The sequence below is a fragment of the Oryza sativa genome, chromosome 3 (assembly GCF_034140825.1).
Source record: "Oryza sativa Japonica Group chromosome 3, ASM3414082v1".
Taxonomy (NCBI): Eukaryota; Viridiplantae; Streptophyta; class Magnoliopsida; order Poales; family Poaceae; genus Oryza; species Oryza sativa.
In genome coordinates, this window is record NC_089037.1 from 32,291,253 (window position 1) to 32,310,061 (window position 18,809).

The 18,809-nt window shown below is 39.7% G+C and overlaps 2 protein-coding genes across 3 annotated transcripts; both read right to left on the bottom strand.

Annotated features, from left to right (window-relative positions):
• Positions 1–1,009: 1,009 nt before the first annotated feature.
• On the bottom strand, positions 1,010–6,209 carry LOC4334170 (probable WRKY transcription factor 57). 2 transcript variants are annotated; one of them, XM_015775935.3, is made up of 4 exons: positions 5,803–6,209; positions 4,309–4,473; positions 2,673–3,176; positions 1,010–1,493 (listed from the first exon to the last, which is right to left on the bottom strand). In XM_015775935.3, exons 1-3 carry the CDS (start codon positions 6,099–6,101, stop codon positions 2,696–2,698), a joined length of 945 nt encoding a protein of 314 aa, XP_015631421.1. In that variant the 5' UTR covers positions 6,102–6,209; the 3' UTR covers positions 1,010–1,493; positions 2,673–2,695. The 2 variants fall into 2 exon arrangements, with proteins under 2 accessions (XP_015631421.1, XP_015631422.1); XM_015775936.3 differs by having other exon boundaries at positions 2,665–3,176.
• Positions 6,210–11,301: 5,092 nt separating this feature from the next.
• On the bottom strand, positions 11,302–18,513 carry LOC4334171 (alpha-1,4 glucan phosphorylase L isozyme, chloroplastic/amyloplastic). The gene is made up of 15 exons (XM_015775934.3): positions 18,232–18,513; positions 16,896–17,128; positions 16,709–16,810; positions 16,193–16,369; positions 15,809–16,084; positions 15,054–15,325; positions 14,791–14,908; positions 14,258–14,713; positions 13,996–14,148; positions 13,716–13,844; positions 13,407–13,643; positions 13,008–13,084; positions 12,701–12,887; positions 12,369–12,569; positions 11,302–11,782 (listed from the first exon to the last, which is right to left on the bottom strand). The coding sequence occupies exons 1-15, from the start codon at positions 18,431–18,433 to the stop codon at positions 11,666–11,668; spliced, it is 2,937 nt and encodes a 978-aa protein (XP_015631420.2). The 5' UTR covers positions 18,434–18,513; the 3' UTR covers positions 11,302–11,665.
• Positions 18,514–18,809: the final 296 nt, after the last annotated feature.

Sequence of the window (18,809 nt, forward strand, 5' to 3'; positions counted from 1 at the left end):
CAGCCATACTTGGTTACTAGAGCTGTGTTTAGTTGGATTCAAAGTTTGGATTTTGGTTGAAATTGAAGATGATGTGACTGAAAAGTTGTGTGTATGACATGTTGATGTGATGGAAAAGTACTGAAGTAGTTGCTACACTTGAGTTTGTTTGTTACATGCCATAGTGGGAATAATACTGAGCAGTAGTACTTGCAAGAATTAATGCACGATATTATACGGTGATGCACTGATGCAAACAGACTGACAGTACGTGTAATACTGGGGTCCGGGATCTCACGTGCCCGTACAAGCTAACATAAAGGGATTGCTGAACACAAAGGGAACATTCCATCCACATCAAAATTAATTCAAAGTTGGTGTAGATGGCATTGCTTCCACACAGCTTTTTTTTTTCCTTTTGCACACAGCTTTATCTTTGTACTCCCTCACTTTTAAAATATAAGGATTATTAAGTTGTTTAGCTAATGCTCTTTCAATCATGAAATATTAGACGTAACTACCACTAAGTAAAAACCAAGAAAAAATATTATTACCATCACATTTGTACCAATCCAATAAATAAAATGTATACACCTATCGAAATTAGAGATCGAGAGGGTGGAAGATTTAAAAAAACGGATTAAAGAAGAGGAGAGGTGTTAGTTAATTGCACATGTATATTTGTCTTAAATTATAAAACATCGAAAGAAAGCAGTTGTGCCTTATATTTTTTTTTACGAAGGAAGTACCAAGGTTGGGTCACATGATTTCTTTCTAGTTGCTTCAGTGGTTATTTTTTGAATTTTGAATTGTTTATATTCCCTTTCCAAGCATTTATTTGATTTTGGAATCATTGAAATAATAAGAATATTAGAAATTAGTGCAGGAATGTTTATGTTATGGTAAAAATAAATAAATCCTATAAATCCTTATATTTTAGATGGAGTATATAAAATGACCAAGATTATCACATTATTACTGAGCACTAATTAAAAACTCCAAAATTGATCTCAGTTGAAGTCACTTGGAATAAAGAACAAAAGGTTGAATGGTTGTCATTATACTACAGCACAACATTAATTTAGCATAAGTGTACATAGATATAGCTAGTAGTATATATCTACACCAACCTACATACACATTATAATGCAGAAGTAGTTAACATAGGTAGAGATTCTTCTGCCAAGAAGATACAGTCAGGGAATGCCTAGTGCTGCCAACTGCATACACAGACTACGGTTAATCGGGCACATAAAAGTTTGCCATGAAAAATACTCCACCGGCTGACCAATGAGGTTTGCAATCACTTGTAAGTCAGCTCTCCATCGTTGCAATAAGCTTAATTAATATATACTCCTAATTTCCAAGCCATTAATTGGTAGGTAATGACTGAGACGGTGGATTTCAGCAGGAGCTAATCAAAGAACCCTAGCTGCGTGATTTGCCTTCCTGCCAGCTGCCTCCATGCCAAGAGATGAGATGACACTTCAAATATCTAGTGTAGGGAGATAAGTCTGCAATGGATGTGCATTTGAATTAGATTATGATTGTAAAAATTGTGTATAAATATAAAACTTTGAAGGCGTGCATACACATCTTCAAACCAATCAATGAATATAACTTATAAATATTAATGCATATTTGTCCTTGCAATAGTGTTGTTAACGTTGGAAAGAACACACGTAAGAGTATGCAGCATTTTTGTCAGCAGTTTATTCTCCAGTGAGTAACTACTACTAGATCAATTGTTCCTGCATGATAAAATAATCCATCCGAACTTAGGAAATAAGCAAATAATAATTGTGTGTATATCCAAAAGAACTTGTCAAAACTTGGGGGATCAAATTATGCGGTGTCCTAAACACACCAACTAGGTACTCTACCATGCAAAAGTACTTAGAACTGCGGCAAAACAAATTAAGGATATTAATATCAAACAAAGAAGGTCTTAGTTATCTTAAAACAAATTAAATGACATAATACTTATACTACATCGCAAAACAATAAACTACTCACTCCGTTTTACAGTGTAAGACCTCCTAACATTGCCCACATTTATTTAGATGTTAATGAATGTAAGTGTGGGCAATGCTAAATGAATGTGGGCAATGCTAGAAGGTCTTACATTGTAAAACGGAGGAAGTATTCCTTAAGAGCCTTAATTGTCTTCAAAATTGAATGTTAAATGTTTATAGTTTTACACTGCATTATTGTTAATATTACGGAAAACAATATATATATATATATATATATATATATATATATATATATATATATATATATATATATATATATATATATATATATATATATATATATATATATATATATATATATATATATATATATATATATATATATATATATATATATATATATATATATATATATACTAAAATATTTCAAGCAAATAAAACAAAAATATATTGTGACACAAATCATATAATTTGTTGGGCTAACCACTAGCAGAATAATTATATTTTTTATGCGAGTAAGAACAATTATAAAATTTGATTCTATTAGTGTGCAGTCTCTTACATAGGAGTAAGAATCAACTTAATTTAGGAGTGTCTAAATTTTCGTGAGTTCCAACTTCCAGATTTCGTTAGCAGTATCATAAGAACATATACAATTTAACATCTGCTAATAATTCTAATTAATGAGGTCCATTGTGTAGCTACTTACCAACTTACCATGCATGTATATTTGAGTATTGTCATCCAAGTCTAACTCCAGGAGGCACAATATCATCAAGTAGCCCCTTGTCAAACGAAACAGCCGGAGGCACCGACGGCGACGGCGGCCGCTGCGCGATGGTCACCGCCGCCTGGGGGCTATTATTATAGCCAGGGCGTTGTAGCCCCTCGCTATTGTTCAGCTCCTGCAAAGACGTCGTCGTCGGCATCGAGCAGCTGACGGCGGTCTCGGAGGACGGCGGGTGCAACCGGGGTAAACCGTACAGCATATGCGGCTGTGGCGGCGGCGAGACGAACGCCGACATTTGCTCGGCGAGGGCGACGGCCGCCGCGCCGTGGATGTGCGCCGCGACGGCGGCGCCGCCGACGCCGCGCTGGAAGGAGGCGGTGTGGTGGCAGTGCTGGCCCTCGTAGGTGGTGATCACGACGGAAGGGTCGTCGGAAGACCGCTCCACGCGCTTCTTCACAGTGCACTTGCTGTTGGTGCACCTGTAGTAGCTCCTGAGTCAAGCAAAACCATTTTTTGTTATGTGATGATTAGTTGAGCCTTGAACAAATCCATGTTTAATAATGATGGCAATTATGGATGGTGGTGTGTCTTGGTGATTAATTATAACAAAGATTCTAATTAATTTAACAAAGTATATAGCACATCAGCACATGCATGTATGGATATAGAATTTGACTATGTATAGTACTAGTACTATAATAAGGGAAATACTCCCTCCGTTTTTTAATAGATGACGCTGTTGACTTTTTCTCACATGTTTGACCATTTGTCTTATTTAAAAAATTTACGTAATTATAATTTATTTTATTATGAGTTGTTTATCACTCATAGTACTTTAAGTGTGATTTATATCTTATACATTTGCATAAAATTTTTGAATAAGACGAATGGTCAAATATGTGAGAAAAAGTCAACGGCGTCATCTATTAAAAAACGGAGGGAGTATAATACAAGATATATACCATAAAAGAAAACTCTCCGATAAAAGAAGAATGTTCCATTACGACATATGAGATATCTAGTTGCACAGATTCTGTCATATGCCCCACTATAAAAAAAACTGCCCCTTAAAACCATGGGTTTTGCCGTTTTGGCATATTCAGTTCTAATATAACTAGATAATATGTAAAGGGCAATAAATATTGTACTACTACTATATATATAGTGAAGAATTAGATGAAAATAGCTAGGCTTTGCTAACAAAAAGTAAACTGATCAGGGAAAATTACTCGGATTAATTAATCCTATTAATACTCACTCTAAGCTAGCCAAGAGCCACATACAGGCATACTTCAAACAATTAATATGCAAGCCGTTATATATACTATGTAGAACATGCATTAGAACGAGTATTCTTTGACACAATGACTGCATGAACTTAGATTATTTTTTAAAAAGCTTTTGTTGACCAAAAATCTAAACCAAATGATTAGCAGTTGTTCAGAAAGATTTTTCACTTCACATATATGGTATATATAAAGCAGGATAGAAGAAAGAAATTAAACAAGCAATCCAAGCTTTGCCCCCCATGCTTGTGAGAGCTGAGAACACACACGAGATATGATCGATCGAGGGGATGGACAGAAACAGAAGGAAGCGATCGATCGATTGTCACGCGCTCACCTTGGGAATGGGCTGTTCTTGACCGCCTTTTGCCCATACTTCCTCCACCTGTAGCCATCCTCGAGGTGGTCAATCTCGCTCTTGGTCATGAACGCGAACCGCGGCTGCCTCGCCCTCTTCTGCCCCTTCTTCGCCGTCGCCGTCGCCGTCGCCGCCGCCGCCGGCCTGATCAAACACACACATGCACTGTCAAAACCGATCAAAGAAACCGCCATGAAAAACTCAAAAAATTAGCACACTTTCTTCACTGAAACCACCGCGTCATTTCATATCATACCGTCGCTGCAAGATGCAGTTAATAAATTAAATGCAGTGTGGGCTGGAGATCGATGTGTATAGATGTGGAGTGCAGGGTTTAATGAGTGCTTGGATCAAGTTGGCCAAGGTAAGACAAAGAAATTGGTCGGTCGGTCGTCAGGTCAGTGCTCCAGACATGGCGACGTACAGTACTAGTACTCCAGTAGATAGCCCCACTACTCCACTACACCCCCCCTCGCCGCCAACCAGCGTCGCTGCTGACATGCAGATTTCAGACCACCGATGCATCGAAATCGCAAAAGAGACCGTTCTATATACGTCCTCCGTTTCAAAATGTTTCACACTATTGACTTTTTAGTAAATATTTGACCGTTCGTATTATTCAAAAAAGTTTGTGAAATGTGTAAAACTATATGTGTACATGAAAGTATATTTAACAATGAATCAAATGATATGAAAAGAATAAATAATTACTTAATTTTTTTAATAAGACGAATGGTCAAACACGTATTAAAAAGTCAACGATGTCAAATATTTTGAAACGGGGAGTATATAATTACTCCCAATCTCTTCCCGTTTCGAACAAGATTTTGCAAACATATTTGAACGATGAGATTTTTTTTTCGGAAACGCCAATAAAATTTACACGTCAATATACTATAAGAAAAAAGTGTATATGCTACACAAAGTAATTAGCCAAGCAAGAATTTGAACGATGAGATCGATCAACAACATAAAAGTAACAAAGAATTGGAGAACATGTTTGGACGCAAGTCGAATTAATGGTGGAGTAAAAGAAAATACGCGTATCCGTATTGGATACGGGCATTATTAATTTATTATTATACAGTGGTAGTAGTACTTGACGATGACGATGAATAGTGTAATGGGCGAAATCAAAACGAGGCGAGGCGAGGCGAGGAGGGGAAAAGAACAAGAGAAACCGCGTGAAACTTGGAACAATCTTCGCACGCAAATCGCGGCGCGAGAGACGACGCGGCACGCGGATCTGCTACTACTAGCAATTTTTTTCTGTTTTTTTACCAGATTGCCCCTCCCCGACGCGTAATCCAGGTAAACGTGTTGCAATTTGCAACGAGAGAAAAAGAGAGAAAAAAAAAACGAAAACTCGTCGCATGAGCTAGCTCCGCCGCTCGCCGGAGGAGAAGCGAGAGAACCAAACGCCGGCGACGAACTCTAACGCACGCACGCACGCGGGGCACGTGTACTACTTACGCTGCCTCGGCGGCGGCCGGTCGCTTGTCGGGGGCGGCGGGCTCCCCGCTAGAGCTCGACGACGCGGCGGCGGCGGCGCCGTCGCCCGATCTCGCCGGCGCCTCCTCCTCCTCCTCCTCCTCCTCCCGCGCCGCCGCCCCCACCACATCCACCGGCAGATCCAGCGCCGCCGGTACCATCATCCCCGCGCCGCCTTCCTCGCCCGGCGCCGCCCACCCGCCGAGCTCGGCCAGCACCGCCGACGAGTACTCCGCGAAGGCGGCGTCCCCGTCGAACGGCGACCACTCCGCTCCGGCCATGGCCGCCGCCGATCAACCACCGTGCCGTGCTACGGCTACCGATCGATCTCTTCTCCGGTGATCCGCTTGTAGAGGAGAGTGCAGTGAACTGCGGTGCACTGGGGGAGTGGGGTGGGGGGGGGGGGGTGGTTCTGGATTTTTAGTGTGGGGGAGGGGGGTGGTGGCGATGGGTTATTTTTGGGTGATTAATTAATTAATTAATTAATAGGGGGGAGGGAAAGAAGTAGCTTTCGTGATTTTTATCGGTGTCTGGGCTAGACGCGTCGTCTCGGAGGTTAAAACTTTTTTTTTGGATGCTTTCTCTCTCTTGGTCATGGTGGGTGTTGGGGTAAAACTGTAAAAAGGGTCGAACCGTGGTATGTTGCTGCACATTGTTTTTTTTCTTTGAACAGTAGGATCGAAGAAAACAGATGAGCAGGAGAAATGTACGAGGGTGTGTTTAGTTCACGTCAAAATTAAAATTAAAATTTTGGTTAAAATTGAAACGATGTGATAGAAAAGTTAGAAATTTATGTGTGTAGCAAAATTTGGATGTAATGGAAAAGTTGGAAGTTTGAATAAAAAGTTTAGAATTAAACTCGGCCTAACTCTAGAATGTAAGTGTAAAATAGAGGATTATAAAAAGTAGAAAAAACACATAAATAACCGTTTGATTGAATCGTATGAAAAATATAGGAATTTTCAAGATACGGAAGCTCTTGCTAAATTTTTCTAAAACTTTTATAGGATTGTTCAATCCATAAGAATTTCAAACGATATAATATGATTTAATCTTTTTTTTAAAAGACCTCATAAAAAATTTGTATGATTGAAACCCTCGAAAATTCTTTTTTTTCCAAATCAAAGAGGCCCTAAGAGAGAAAACCATGATTATGTTAATGCAGCTCGTAATTACTCTATTTATCCTAAAATAAACAAATATAATACCGAATGTAACACATATATATTTTAATAATGGAATAAACAAAATAATTCACTTTAGCTTTTGATATTGGAATTTATAGAAGTTTCTTTTGTCAAGTCGACATGATTTCAAACCGTTTAATTCGTGGATGGTAAAGCTGTGATTGATCTTCCCTCTCTTAGTAAGCCGGTAACCATATTATTATAGTGGTTTCTAGTATGCTTTGGGGTTTAATCATCGTGAATTCCAATGTTTTATTCTTTAGAAACTAGTCATACAATGTACTAGGTAGACTAGAAAGAAAATTTGATCTAAAATATTCTGTTGATGCATTTATACAACACAAGAAAAAATTTAGACCGTGTGGATCGAATTGTCCTTGGTAACTTTTTATAGACAAACCCTTACGGATCAAATTATACGTTTGTAACGGTTTAGCCCAAACATGTAAATATTAGAAAAAAAATTGCATCAAATCAAACTCAAACATTGTACTACTAGCAATTTGTGGAGTAGTTCTCAATAAACAGAGGTTAGATAAGGGAATGTACAACGTAACCAACATGTCCACCGCCCATTGACCAATTCTCTTACGAGGTTGGCCGTCGTCATAAAGAAACAACGAAGTGACTACTGCTTAAATAATTCTGCAGGTCGCCTCTCGGCGCCATTAGCTGGATTCCTACATGATTACAATACTGTTTTACGAATTGATGAAAGGTTAATTAGGCCCCACACCGACGCTTCAGTTAGTATTATAACACACCTTGTAGCCACATGCATACAACCAACTGATACACATCCAAAAACTGTTCCATGAAAGGAACCACTGAGAGTTAAGTTCTCGAATTAGATAACACCATTTGTGGCCGGTATTCGATCAGGATAAACATAATTTCCCAGTTAAACATTTGCTTAAATCGCTTATTTAAGTGGTCCACTTTTTGGGGTAGGATTGAGTTAATGTTATACTAGCTCCCATCGTTTACACTATGTCTTATAAAACGCTACCAAAATTTAAATTTAACTTTTGGCATTTTTATCTTATTTTATTTTCTAAATTGGCTTTTAAATTACTATTAAAGTCATATATATAAATTTTTTAATTATGTCATTCCCCGCAAAAAAAAAAGAATATGTCATGTTCTTTAGTGAAGCTTTAGCTCCTCATCCCATTCCTTTTTTAGAAAACAAAGCTGCATATATTTAATTTCACATGTCCGTTTCCATTGCGTCGTCTCGAACAGTCGATTTGAATGTTCCAAACAAGATCTGTCGAATCGGCAAAGTAACCTTTCAACCTTTTTAAAAAAGTTTTCACAGGCACGGGTGAATTAGTTTAATGATTAATTACTTTCAGAATTATCTTAAGATTAATTACCACCGTCGATTACTTGGTTACGAGGGTAGATAAGAGACCTGGCCGTGGAAAGGACGATGGTGAAAAGAGAGAGAGAGGTGCGTGTGGGTCCCAGAAGAGAATCATTTTTGCACCTAACTTGGCCTGCACGAAACCACCACTCCTGTCCCTATATCGATTAATCCCCATCAAAGGTTAATATTCTTTTCCGTCAAATTTAACCCATCAAATTTACACTGCAACAAAATTAATTCTGCAGTTTATACATTGAAATAATCAAACTCTCCAAAATTTGTGACTATGCCAAAACGTTTTCTTTTTGGCCTTGCAGATGGATATGTCAAGAGCAGTACATAAGTACAAGACACGTTCTAAAAAAAAAAGTACAAAGACACAGAACATAATTAAGAACTTATGCACTTGTATGATATTATTATGTACCTTTGTAAAATTATTGTTTGTTCGTTTCCCCTCTACATAGCGTGTGATGGCGACCAGCATGTCTCACACGACGTAAAATAGGTCTCACATGCATGTGAGGCTAGGGGCCGGACACCATCTCATTCAATGTGCACACCTAACCATATATTCAAGCATCTCCCTAATTTTGTAGTATGGCAGATGATAACTGCCCACTTGTAATTGCCACAAATTATCACCCATGGTTGTGTTTAGTTTCTGAAATTGGGAAGAAGTTTGGGGAAAGTTGGTAGTTTAGGAAAAAAAAGTTAGGAGTTTATGTATGTAGAAAAGTTTTGGATGTGATGTGATAAAAAGTTGGGAGTTGGGGGGAAGTTTGATGTGAAATAAACATGGCCCATGTCTGCAATTTTTCAAGTGCTACTGTCTAAGCTTAATGTGTGATTCAACTGATCACTCACAAACTCCTTGGGCCTTATTCGGTTAATCCTATGACGAAGGAATTGGAGGGAATTTATTCCATATTGTGAAATTATTTCCCCTTAATCCCCTCCGATTATTTTCAATCCCATCTAAGTTGAACAAGGCCTCAGACAATCATGCTTAAGCATAGGAATAAAATTTAAATTGCAGACATGGGCGATAATTTGTGGCAATTAATTAATATTATAGGCAATCAAGCTGAATGAAGTTTTGCTAGAACTTAGATAAACCAGCCAAGTGATATATAACAGTTTTTGAAAGAAAAAAAAAGGGAAACATAAAGGACAATGTAACTTGTCAGGGCAAAAACCAAGCATGTCGTTATGTAGCTTCAATTGTCGGATTTATCTTCAAATCCCAGCTTTTCGTTATATTCCCTCCTAGTGCAGTGCATGCTGCAGTTGCATGGTACCTGCGCCAGCTAGCTAGCTAGTGACGATGTTTTGATGGCAACATTTTGGAGACGGTGGCGTGCCAATTTTCGATGATTTGAAATGCATCAACTGCATGCCATGGTGTATGGAATATGGCTGGCCAAATTTCTTTTTGACCATGGCTGAACACTACAAAGAAAATTCAAATCCTGGTTCAGATTGTGGGCAACAAAAAAAAATGCAGGAGAGATGTTATTTTTGTTACAATTTATCTTATAATTATTTATTTAACATGCATATTTGTGGAGAGGTATATTTTATATTAATTTATCTTATAATTACTTTTTTAAAAAATATAACTATGTAGTTGATATGTACGAAATAGAAGGATATTCTCTCGAGAGATGAAAACACTTTTCCAGGAGAGATCGATGAGATCAGAAAAAAAAAAGCTGCCTAATTTAAGCAAGCTCTCTCCAGACTCCAGCTAGCTCAATTTGAAGACGTAGTAGTGGGGGCGAGAGAGAGGAGACAAATCATCCGAGAGGGGGACCTTTTCTTTTTCACCTTTTGGCCTAAAAAAGGCAGAGACCGTCGGTAGATAGATGGTGTGGTCCATTGAACTCGATGGCCATATCTAATCCTCTTATCTCTGCCCCCATATCTCCTCTCTAATATATGAATATAGCTGGTACATTTGTTTAAGCTTAGTCTATTCTATCCTTTGATCCTATCCATCGTTCTAGTATATCCCTTTCTTCTCATTTTGGAGAGAAGAAGAGGAAGAAAGATGCATGATGCTTGATCGACTGATTTGTGATATTGGGGGGTGATTAATTAAAGATGACACTAATTAAACCACCCCCACCAATCTAGATTGATCTCATTAAGAATGGTGGAGAATCTGGAGATGTCATGCAGAGTAGCAACACTAGCATAGCACCTTCTTATCTTTTCCTCTAGGACGGGATCACACGGCAACTAACACCCCCATCTGAAAAGAATTGAAATGCAGAGACTAAAGCCCCGTCTAGAGAGTTTCTTACGGCTATAGCTTCTTGTAGAATCCTAGAATCTTAGCTCTTCTAAACTGTATTAATTTTTATCTAAATTTTAAAAATCAGTACCTATATAACGGAATCTAGAAAATAAACTAGTAAACAAAAACTAAGAAATCCAACATTTTCATCAGCCAGTTATTCAATAGCTCAATAGCTGCTTCTCAAACGCTCGAGTTCCCTAGACAAAAGGCTGAGATTCTGCACGAACTTTCTTGTGAAAAGCTAGGAAGGAAGGAGGTTGCAAAAAGCTCAGGCGAAAATGGGCTAATTGGGCTCTGTGTTTCAACAAGCACGTGAGTATGTATTGGGCCCTAGTGCGACCGTGCAGTGGCCCACTTGCAGTGTCCAGGCCCACCTGTCCAAACCAACAACTGGGGGAAGGCTTTTGACCACCTTTTCTGTAAAAAGGACGGTACTACATCGGTCAACTGTGGTCCATGGCTCCCTAATCCCTATGACTGAATGCCTCCAAATCTACCCTTTAACCCCTTCTGCGTATGACATGAACATATTTAACTTAAGTCTAATCTATCCTTGATCCTCGCCAATTCGCCATCATTCAGCATATCCCATTTTACTCACATGCAAAAAAAGAACATATCAATGCAGAATTCCATATAGCACATCTCGGAGATTGTAAAGGATGCCACTAACCGATCCCTTTTAACTATGGTTTCACTTCAGAATTCCATATAGCACATGAGCTGATCAGCAGAGGCTGCTACACATTACAGGTAAAACAAGGGTGTTCCAGGCTAGGCAACACGGCTACAATTTGCATAGTTCCAGCGTTTTATCGAAGCCTGAACTGAACTTGCTTCTGTCTACTCAAAACTGGGAGCAAAGCGAAACCTTCCTGCCAAGGAGAGCTGGGAGGCAGATGCTGTCATCGCATCACCGGTTGCGCGCACCTTAGCTCTGAAGGTCGCTGGCAGGGAGTGGCTAGTGCTTGCCTTGCCTGTCTAGGGCAGGATGACAGGCTTGATGTCCCAGATGTCCTTGGCGTACTCGTGAATCGTCCGGTCGCTGTTGAACTTGGAGGAACTGGCTGTGTTGAGGATTGACATCCTTGTCCATAGCTGCAGGTAGAGAGATGGATATGTGAGTAGAAAGGATAGACAATTTGAGTTCCCCATGTGTTATTGACAATGTTAACTGCAATCGGAATAGAAGATGCTATAATGTGAATGTATGAAAACTATGATGATCTGATATGTCTTGAGGAAATGTAGTGCCAAGCAGGGAAAATGGGAGAGAAGAAACTAACAGAGCAGTGCATTTTATGTTTATACCAGAAATGAAATTGCGGATTTCAAAACATTCATTCGGTGCTAGAGAATTAGCCCCAACATTCCCATAAATTGCTTGGTTATTTTTTTTTAGGTTTTTAGGGAGCATAGGAGCACTTGCCTGAAGTGAATGGCCAGCTATGTACATGAAAGAGCCTAACAGCAGGTCTAATGGTCTATGCATAGAAAGAGAACATAACCAGCGACACTATTTTCTGACAGTTTACATTGCTCTTTCATCACATCCATGCTTATGGAATTTGTTAATTCATGTTTATAGTAATAAAACACCGGTTTGAGAACATAAGACACAAATTCACAAAACAAGAAGTTTATGTAATAGTCACATGCAGTGCGCAAAAAGAAGAGGACTTACTTTCTGATCGCGGTATGCTTTATCAACCTTCTCCTGGCATTCAATGTAGCTGGGGAAATCTTTACCAACAAGAAAATAGTCTGCACGCCCATAACCTTCATTTCCTTCCAGAGAACCCATCAAGTCATCGTAGTTGTAAGTTCCAAAGACCCCACTGCGGACAAATCTCTTAACCTCTTCGAATCTTGGGTCAGGCACAAACTACAAGTGAAAGAAAATGACATGGTCATAACGTTGCTTGTACTACTCTGGCTCATGCTATCTTTGTGAGTTGATCATAAGCGACTGCATGACCAAGAGTGATATGATGATCCAAAGAAAACGAGTGATACCTTTCCCTGGGCTCTCTCTTTCCTTAAACCAGCAATTTCATGTGCCTCAGCACCAAAAAGGAAAAAGTTTTCCTCTCCAACCTCCTCTCTGATTTCCACATTAGCACCATCCAAAGTTCCAATAAGGATACATCCATTCATTGCAAACTTCATGTTGCTGGTTCCACTAGCTTCCATTCCAGCAGTACTGCGTGAAATTAAATTTGTAGAAACACTTACAGTTGGCAGTCTGGCAAAAACTCTACATTCTAATAGGCAGGAGAGTTTTTCTGTGAATCTGTAGACTGAAATGTAGCCAGATTATTACCTGATATGCTGAGACAATTCACTGGCAGGGATTAGCGCCTCAGCAACACTAACATTATAATCTGGAATAAATACAACCTTGACAAAAAAGCATATCACAGTTAGTTCTCTGATTGCAGCATAAGGAAATTACTGAGTTTTCAATACTGATGCTTATTTCTATAGTATAAGAAAAACAAATAGAATCAAATTCATGGATATACTACGACGGTACGACCTCTGTTATGGGCCCATAGATAAAAGTGCCAAATTTATATCGTTGAGATCAGGGAAAAAAAATGTCCATAGATAATCAAACAATTGGATGCCTTTGGCAGCTGGGTTATTAGTCAAAGCCATATTTCTATGACACAGATGAAAATGAAGATGACAGGTGAATTTAAAGAGAGAAAAACAATACCTTCAATAGATCTCCAATTTCTGGATCATGATTTACAGTAGCTGCAACATCTGTAATAAACTTCACTATCCTCTTTGCCTGTACGTAAGTGGCAAATGCTTTCCCACCAAATATGCATACCCTTGGAACAAAGCTATTTATTCTGTCTTTTGCACTCATTTCTTTCATCTTCTTGTAGCGGTAGACAATTCCAAGGATATTTAGCAGCTGTCGCTTATACTCATGGATCCTTTTCACCTGTGAATCCAGGTGACAAAAACTAAGTGAACCAATACATGATAGAATGAAAATGCTTCCTATTAAATATACCTGAACGTCAAACATTGCATCTGGACTGACGATATATCCTGTTTTTTCTCTTATGAGAGAAACAACCTTCACCTTGTTAGCCTTTTTAGCAGCACGCCATTCTGATTGCAGATCCTCATCATCAGCAAACTGTAGCAGGATGAATATCAGCAAAAAATAGCAAGATGAATTAACAGAAATATATAAAAGTAAGGAATAGGTAACAATGGAGTGAAGGAATTATTTAAAAAGGTGCATCACTTAAAATTGCAAACAGATATAACTGAATGTCTAGAAGTACCTTCTTTAATTCAGCAAGTTTATCAGTGTTCAAAACCCAATCATCAGATCCTATCCATTTTGAAATGATTGCACTTAATTCAGGATTACAAAACCGAATCCAACGTCTAGGAGTCACTCCATTTGTTTTATTTTGAAATTTAGCGGGCCACATCTGTCAGCAAAATGGGAAGATGGTGAATGTCATATAATTGGATGATTATAGAAGCAGGGAAATAAATGAAAAAAAAGTATCCCAATTCCAAATAACGCCATGTAAATACCTCATAAAAGCTGTTGAATACATCTTCTTTCACAATCTCGCTGTGAATCGCAGCCACACCATTAACCGAATGCCCACCAACAACACAAAGGTTAGCCATTCGGACAACTCTAGGTAATTTAGGATCTGATTTTACAAATGGATCTAACTCATCCTCAGAGTCCTCGTTTTCTGCCTCCACAACTTCTTCAGAGTCTACCTCCACCTCCTCAGAGTCCTCGTTTATCTCTACTTTGGACACAGTTTTCTCCTCAACCACAACACTAGGCTCCAGAGATTTGACAAGCAATTTCTCTTTCAATTTAGCAGGAGATTCTTTTTTCTCTTTTGGTTTCACAAATAGTTTGGCAATAGAATCTGGTAGGTCAATGTTGTCTAAGATTCTCATTTCTTTAATCTTCTTTTTTAACAGTGAAGTATCTTCTGTTCCGTATTTTGAGATAATGATGTTCATCAGCTGTTTCAAAACAAGAAAACATAAGTGGGTCTACAGAGCATGAAGCTAACTGTGTAAGTTTTGTGCACATGTGGTACCTCCCCATCAATTTTTTCTATGATTTCAACATGCCGAGGAAGAAGTTTCTGCATTATGTCCAAGCTCCACTTCTCCAGAGCTTCAGGAAGCACCGTGTGGTTTGTGTATGCCACAGTTCTGGAAAATATTTCAAAATTAGTACAACATTTAATGGAGGATAAATGAGGAAGTAAATTAAGGCTATTTGGACTGGTGGAACACTGAACACATAAAGCTGCAGACTCTAATAGGTTTCAAGATTAGCTAATTTGGTGGTGAATACCTTTCTGTGATACTCCAAGCCTCATTCCAGCTTAACCCTTTAACATCAATCAATATTCTCATCAACTCAGGAATGCACAGTGTTGGGTGAGTGTCATTCATCTGCACTGCAACTTTAGAGGGGAAGTCCTCCCAGCTGAGAGAATCACCAGCTCTCCTCTCGAAACGAGCAATAATATCCTGTAGTGAGGCTGAGCATAATGTATATTGTTGCTTCAGGCGAAGAACTTTCCCCTCTGGTGATTCGTCCCCAGGATACAGTACGTGACATATCTGGTATGATGAGAAAACAAGCAAATAAAACTTAAGAGATTAAATAACTCATCAAGTTTGACCACAGTGATGGCAATGAGCAATACTAGTTCATAATGTGGCACAAAACACAATACACAAAATATACCATAATTGAGAATGAATGACACAAATAAGAATGCGGTAATAAATACAATTCACATGCCTTGAGGTATGGGGCTTCCACTTCAAAAGCCATTTCACCATGTGCTAACTATTTTCAAGAGAAAAGAACATGTGCTAACTAGCCTAGTGGATGCGACCATATCCCATCAGTCTCGATCTATTGATTCAGAGGAGCAATATACATGGATTTACTCTCTGTGATTTGATTGAATAGTTCTTAAACAATTGTGTGAATCAAATCAAAATGTTGTTGGGTGCATGAGATATCTTTTAGCCTTTCAAATAGTCTGACGAAGAGTTATGCTTTGTGCTGAAAAGGATAACATGGGAAAATAATACCTTTTCAGCATTTAGATGAGCTTCATATGCACTTGCATGATCTCCAGCATTAAAAGCTTCCAAATCGAAATCTTGTGATGGCACTGTTGTTGACCAAAGACGAAGATTGTTGGTAGTTTTAGTCTTGTAGCCAGGAATAGGGATATCATGAGCAACAACCTTGATATTTTCTCCTCCAATCCAGTGCATCCTCCCATCAGTGCCTTCAACCACTTTACCATAGAACTTCACAGGATAGGAGACATCGGTTCTTACAATCTCCCAAGGATTTCCCATCTGGAAGATAAGTATGAAGTCATAAATGGTTAGCTGCTATAATCAGTATATCAACATAATCAAAATTCTGGATTTCAAGCAGCAAAAAATGAAAGGGCATATCAGTACCTCGAGCCAATTTTCAGCTACCTCCTCCTGACCATCCTTCGTTATGATTTGCTTAAAGAGGCCATGTTTGTATCGAAGTCCATATCCCCATGCTGGATAATTTAGGGTTGCCAGAGAATCCAAGAAACAGGAAGCTAACCGGCCTAGACCACCATTCCCAAGGGCAGCATCTGGCTCCTACTTGATTGCAATTACAAAAGTAGCATATCCAATCTTAATATTTCTAAAATAAAGGGAACTCTATGAATCAATAAGCTATTGGTGAAATTAAATATAGTCACTTAATCTGATAGCTACATGAAGAATATAAGTTAGGTGGTGAATCATGGTAGGAAACGAGCTTTTCCTTTGTAGATAGTTTCAGAACAAAGGGAAGGAAATGAATTAATAAAAAATGCCACTTTTCATGCATTTAAATAATAAATTGCATGAAACAAATTTGATATGGACAATTTTCCTGCTGGTCTTTTTTTATATATGGACAAAGATCCCAATCCTCTTCTAGAAATTTCTTACCTGGGTAGCAACATCCTCTAGGCTGTGTCCAAGTTGTTGTAGTGCTTCTGCGTATTGTCCAGTTAGCTCAAGGTTACCAACGGCATTAGTGAGAGCTCTTCCCTACAATACAAAAGAACAACCAAATAAGATGCAATGTATTCACTGAAAGGTAATAGATGAGGCTTGAGGAAGCAGCATATGAGACCTGTAAAAACTCCATGGACAGGTAATACGCTTGCTTCACATTTGTTCTGTCGTAATAGTCATATGTTGCATTCCAGTTCATTATCAGAGTATCAAGAACACTTTTAGCAGTTGCATGGTAAGCCTTCAGAGGTGAAAAGTGCTCTGGAGAGAATACTGGTGTGAACTCCGCATGGTGCTTAATGTTTGATGCAATGGTAGAGGAATCGATGGAATTTAGCACACTTGAAATCTCTGCATTACAAGAACAACAGTTTTAGCATCCAAAAATATATTTATTAATAGACATGGATAAAAGAAAACTTACCAATAGTATGCATTAACAGTTAAAACAAAAGAAGCGAAAATAGTTGTGTTAATGCTAATATTCTTGAACTTTCCAAACACCCTGGATATTTAGCACGGTCCACAAGCCCACAGTACTGATGCTTCTAGTCTTGACAAGTTGTATGCTTGAGTGGTCTAGGGATTTAGTATAGTATTAAACTTTGACTTTTAGGCTGTAATTCTTATTCTGATGTCCTTTCTGCTTGATCAAGGGACAGTGATTAAGAACGATGCAGCTTTTGCCTGCTCCAGTTGCTGTTTTCTTCTCTTGAAATAGAATGACGTGCAAATCTCCTACTTACTGTCAGAAGGTAAATCCCATACTTTATCAGTTTATCCTTTACCACAAAATTTGATGGTTGCTACCAAGTCTTGTTGAATCTTCTGCCTTGATTAAACGTTTCAACCACCTCATAGAAAATTAAGCTGAGTATATTGGTGATCACTTGATTATCATTTTCATTTGAAAATCAGTTTTGCTACTGTGTTACAACTACCTTCATAAATCACCCAGCATTGAAATCTACTAATATATTTCTCGGCTGTAAATTTAGAGGACTTTCTAAGACACTCCAGACATATTCTACACGAACTCACGAACAATTAGAATGCCTCAAATCCCACCTAGAAGTTTCTCAGAACTTACTATTCGAGATACAGAAATAACAGAGTTCCCATTTTACGCACTGAATCATTGCAGTTCAGTCAAAACAAACACCCAGTTCATCTCCCCGCGTAAACTCAGAGTAATAGAACTCTAGAACACACATTTTGCAGTTCATTCGCGAATGCCGCGACCCTCAAATCCGAAAACCCTAACGACCGAAAACAAATACCCATCAGAGCCCCCCACGCCACCACAATTCCGCCACCGCGCAGCCCCACCCGCGCGCGCGCGCGCGTACCGAGGATCACACGCATCCGCATCGCCAACGACAGCAATTCGAACCACATTACGACCAACCAGCACCCCCGCGAACCAGAACCACCGGCAACGCCCAGCCGCGTACCTTCCTCGGGCGACACCGACCCCTGCACGCCCCGATCGCTCGCCACGCTCCGCACCGCCAGCCGCCGCCGCGCCGGTGCCGCGCCCCCGCCGCGGGCACCACCCACGTGGAGCCCCCCGCCTCCTCCTCCGCCGCAGCCGACGCCGACGGGGAGCGGCCGGGACGCGGTGGCCAGCTGCAGCGGCGCCGAGGCGGTCGCCATTGTCGCGCACGCGCGTGCAGTGTCAAGTGTGTCAGAGCGAGAGAGAGAGAGAGAGAGAGAGAGAGAGAGAGGAGCGATGCGATTTGCGAACGCGAGGAGAGGAGGAATTCTTCTATTCTAATCGAGGTGGTGGTGGGTTAAAAATATCTGGTTGCCGTGCCGTGTCAACGAGACGGGGGTACACGTGGTGTGCCACTGGCTGGTGGGGCCGCGTCACCGGCGTGGTTCATGTGCCGCGCGCTGTGGCACGCTTGTTGCCTTGCGCGAGGTTTCGACGGCTGGGAATTAAAACGGGCTCACTTTTTTTTGTCGGGTTTTTCGACGGCTGGGAATCGCTCTTGGGCCTTCTGTTTTTCTTAAAAGTCTCTTTTCTTGG